At 43.3% G+C, this 4,326-nt stretch overlaps 1 protein-coding gene across 5 annotated transcripts in view; it reads left to right on the top strand.

Annotated features, from left to right (window-relative positions):
- Positions 1-4,041, top strand: part of Clic6 (chloride intracellular channel 6) — a 54,594-nt gene extending 50,553 nt beyond the window's left edge. For 3 of the 5 annotated variants that reach the window (XM_010611301.2, XM_010611300.2, XM_033755928.1), the window contains exon 6: positions 2,074-4,041. In XM_010611301.2, the coding sequence (XP_010609603.1) occupies positions 2,074-2,235 (162 nt within the window). In that variant the 3' untranslated portion in view covers positions 2,236-4,041. The other 2 variants (XR_004514240.1, XM_033755927.1) reach the window with 2 other exon arrangements.
- The last annotated feature ends 285 nt before the right edge of the window (positions 4,042-4,326 follow it).

The following is a 4,326-nucleotide window of genomic DNA, read 5'->3' as shown; positions in this document are numbered from 1 at the left end:
ATATATATTAAAAGAAACCCCACATAAGACTCACAGTCTGTGGTGCTGTTACTCGTGGTTATCAGCCACTCCTGGTTACTCTGTGTCACAACTTTGCATTTCTTTTTCTGCAGTGAATATCTTTTCGGTAGCTTTGCTGGTTCCCTGACATCCAAGATTTTTTTTTTTTTTTTTTTTACCGGGGTTTGAACTCAGGTCCTTGTGCTTGCAAGGCAGGTGGCAGAACCACTGAAAAAGGGCTCCCATAGCTGCTTTAGAGGGGGGATAAACATTTTTGAAGTGAAGGGAAGGAGTTTGAAGGGGATTAATGGCAATGAGTCTTTTACTACAAGGAATTTTTAAAAATTAAATATTTTTTATTATACCTTGTAAAATAGCCCTGGATATTGTTAAAATTGTTGGTAGAGGGACCTGGGAGAAGAAATGGAAAGGGGTGTAGATGCACAAATTTCCTCATCTGACCCCATGAGGACAATAGAGAGCATCCAAAATTGATAAATCAAGAAATGGAGAATTCCTATTATTTTAAATTATATAGGAAATCACTGAAAGAGTTAAGATAAACTTTCTAAGTTACCAGGAAGGGGATCAAACACATGCATGCACACATATGCTCATGAAGAAAACAAAGTAAATATTAAGTTCAGAAAATATAATGTAAAAACAAGATTGCATCTGTAAGAGGAATACAATTAGCAGATGTACTTAGAAATGTTGAAATTACAAGACTGGTAAAGCAAACAAGAAAAATGTAGACAAAAGACCCACATCAATAAGTTAGAATTTAGATACAAGCTGTGAAGCCATTTTGGAGGCTTTTTGAAAGTCATTGGGTCCTAATTTGCTGCTACCCTGCATCAGTGGCTACTGGCCTCCCCGAGAAACAAGCCCTGAAGACCTCATTTGTGGTAAATCCATTGTTCACTACATGCAGACATCACAGGGACAGGGACAGGAGGTGACAAACCAGAACTGGCCTCGGTGGCCATGGGTTGCTGTCACAGGTTTAATTGTGCCTTTCTGTACCCCACATTCATATGTGGAGGTCCTAACTCATAACCCAGAGTGTGACCTCGCTGGAAAACAGAGTCTTTGCAAATGCAGATGATTAAGACAAGTGAAAGGGAGCGGGGGAGTCTGAGACCCAGAGGGTCACTCAGGCAGAGTGCCACATAAGACAGGTCTTGAGCTTCTGCAAACCAAGGAACAGCAAGAAGTGAGGAGAGAGGCTGGACAGATCCTTCTGGGCACCTCATCAGGAAACGGGGGACCGCTTACATCTTGATGTTGAACTTCTGGCTTCCAGGACTGTGAGAGAATACATTTCTATTGTTCTAAGGCATCCTGTTTGGGATTCTTGGTTGTGGCATCCTGAACAAACGGGTACAATCATACACCCTCCTTGGTGACTACTCTCCAACTGCTTGCCTCCACTTTTCATACCTGCTCAGGTTCTCATGAAGTTCCCCTTCAATCTCCCTTCCCTTACTTCACCGTCTCCACCAGGGTAAGGTTCGTGTCTGTCTTGTTCACAAGTCTGTTCTCTCCCTGGGGTAGGCCCACAATCAAATGATGGTCAGTGGCAGGATGATGGAAGTTTGCAGGAGTAATGGGCACAGATATTCAGGACCACAGGAAGCAAGGCTCAGCAAGCAGGAAAAACAGACACTTTACAGTGATCCCGGCACAGTCTACACTCAAGATTCATCATGAATCTTTATGCATTGGATACATAGTAGCATTAAAGACAACTGATAGAAAAGAAAGCTGCAGGAAACACAAGAAGAACTCCACTGAGCATAGAGCACATTTGTGTCAGTGAGTCTCAGGGATCATCTGAGGTAACTTGATGAGCAGGACTGTGTGGAGGTACTGTTTTGAGTACAGTAACTTTATCACTTTCCTGTCCCCACGATGCCCCCTATGCAAAGTCAAAATGTCATGATGGGTAGACCAGATGACTACAAGATGACATCAGGAGTGAGCTATGTGCCTCAAAAGAATGGATTGTTTGATATGATGGCCTACGTTAGTGGATTTTACCTTCACCCACCATTTCCTCTTCATTTTCAGATTGTGGCCAAGAAATACAGAGATTTTGAATTTCCTCCTGAAATGACTGGCATCTGGAGATACTTGGACAATGCTTATGCTAGGGATGAATTCACAAATACATGTCCAGCTGACCGGGAGATCGAGCATGCATATTCAGATGTTGCCAAAAGAATGAAGTGAAGCCTGAGTGCTTTCTGTTTTATTTCTCAGTTAGATGATTGGGGCTTCAAGAAGAGTGTGTTCATGCATCTCCCCAAGGCCAACCATCTTTTGCAAAATAATGCCAATTTGTCAGCTCAGTCAGTATCTGCCCTAATACATGCCAGTTGCCTACTGCATGTAAATTAAGTTTTTGACATTCACTGACATCATAATCTATGATATTCAGGACATGTGTTTTGCAGTTTAAGTTTCAAAGCCAATTAGGTTTGGGCTTAATTCCTTCCATTTATAAAAACTTGGTCTGCCTTTGATAGTTTTTCATAATCACACATAGCATGTTTTCTCCTCTTAAATGTTAGCTTACATTTTTTCAAAATGAAAGCACTACTTTTCATAATTATAAAAATGACGCACGCTTGTTTTAAAACAGTATCAGAGAGATAAGGGAGCAAAAAATCACCTACAATTTTGTCCCACGTGGTTGCTGATAATTTATTGGTAAAACATCTTCCAAATGTTCAGTCTTTCGCACAAACATAATTGCACTATGTACATTTCATTCATTGATTCTATTGTTTCTTTAAAGGACTGGCGCGGGGACCTCTTGGTATTGCCTTGATATCCATCCAAAGAGGACCTAAAACAAAGAAACATGTTCTGCCGTACACAGCAGAGGTTACTTTAGACCAGTTTTTAAAGAGGTGGGGAAGTGGTGAGCGGCAGAGCCCCAGCAGGAGTCCGCTGTGATGAGCGCCGCCACCTGGTCACCACCTCCAGGAAAGGCGGTGGTAGAAGGGGCTCATCTGTGCCTTTGGTCCCAGCTTCCCTGTTGCCTTCCCTTTTCCCACCCTTCTCATGAAGTCTGTGCCTCCAATGGGAACTCTCACGTCATTTGCAACTTGGAGAGCCCCCCTGCCTTGCGTTGAAATGTGAGCCATGCATCTTTTGGTTGCTTCTCGTGGCTGCTCTCGCTGAGTTCCAGCTTTGCTCTTCCTCTATGATGATGATGATGATGATGATGATGATATCTTGGGGCTCACCCAGTCATTGCTGCTGCTTTGCTGTTTTATCTCATTTAGTGGTCAGGCTGGAAAAACCCAGGGAGATTAAATTCTTGGTGACTATCTTGGGCAGTTCTGGTAAATGGTCCAGTGAGGGCAGAAGTGGAAAAGATTGACTCAAAGAGTTTCTGGTCTATATGTGGCTTTCCCTCCTCCAGTCCTCCTCCGACCCATGCACCGCAGCTGTGTGTGGGCGGATACTGGGCCCCGACCCCAGACCTGGAGAACAGGTGGGGCTGCTTAGATTTCATCAGGACCTCACGGTTTGTCCTTGACCTCCACAGGCATCGCACAGAAAACTTTGCTGTAGAGTTGGTTGAAGCCGAAATGCTCATTCTCGATATGCACACCTGCTCTATGGCCGATTCATTTGAAAGGGAGGAGAATGCATGAATGCTAACAGCTGTGGAATTCGGTGGAAATGCCTTATAAGGAAGCAAAGTCTTTAATATGGTGCCCACTTTCTGTCCCTGCTTACTAGATGCTGCAGTTCTATGCCAGCAGCCTGCTTCCTTCACCAGCCACACAGGTTTGGAGGTGCTGTCTGTCATGGCTCACTGGGGTCCACTTTGCACACATCTGTTTAAGAGTCAGATTTTTAAGTCTCCTTTCCTAATGTTACACTCAAACTTGGTAAATGAGTAGACCACCACGTGTTACTAGTGCTGACTTTGTAGTTATAGATGTTAAAATGATCAGAACTCCTGTGTGCCTTAAAAATTGAATAAATTATGAAAACATTTGAATGGAACCAGTCTCAATATCTCCCCCTTCCCCCTCCATTTTAGCTTTAAGGGGGGTAAAAAAACCTATATGGTTAAAAGGAGCCCTTCTTTTAACACGGCAATAGAAAATTTGAACCAGAAATTATCATTATTTGAATTAGAGTTAATCCATGTTTGAATTATGAATCACAGCACTTTAATGGAAGCTTAGAGGCCCGAACAGACACATGTGACTGAGATAGAGGTCCTTCAGTCGGCTTTGCTGTTACCTGAAGTTCAGGACAGTTCACCCAGGGCTACCTCCGGTTCTCAGTTCCCCCCAC

The sequence above is a fragment of the Fukomys damarensis genome, unplaced genomic scaffold (assembly GCF_012274545.1).
Source record: "Fukomys damarensis isolate Sample0158 unplaced genomic scaffold, DMR_v1.0_HiC HiC_scaffold_24, whole genome shotgun sequence".
NCBI classification, from domain to species: Eukaryota; Metazoa; Chordata; class Mammalia; order Rodentia; family Bathyergidae; genus Fukomys; species Fukomys damarensis.
The sequence above is the reverse complement of the archived record's forward strand: the minus strand, read 5'-3'. Positions and strand labels throughout refer to the sequence as shown.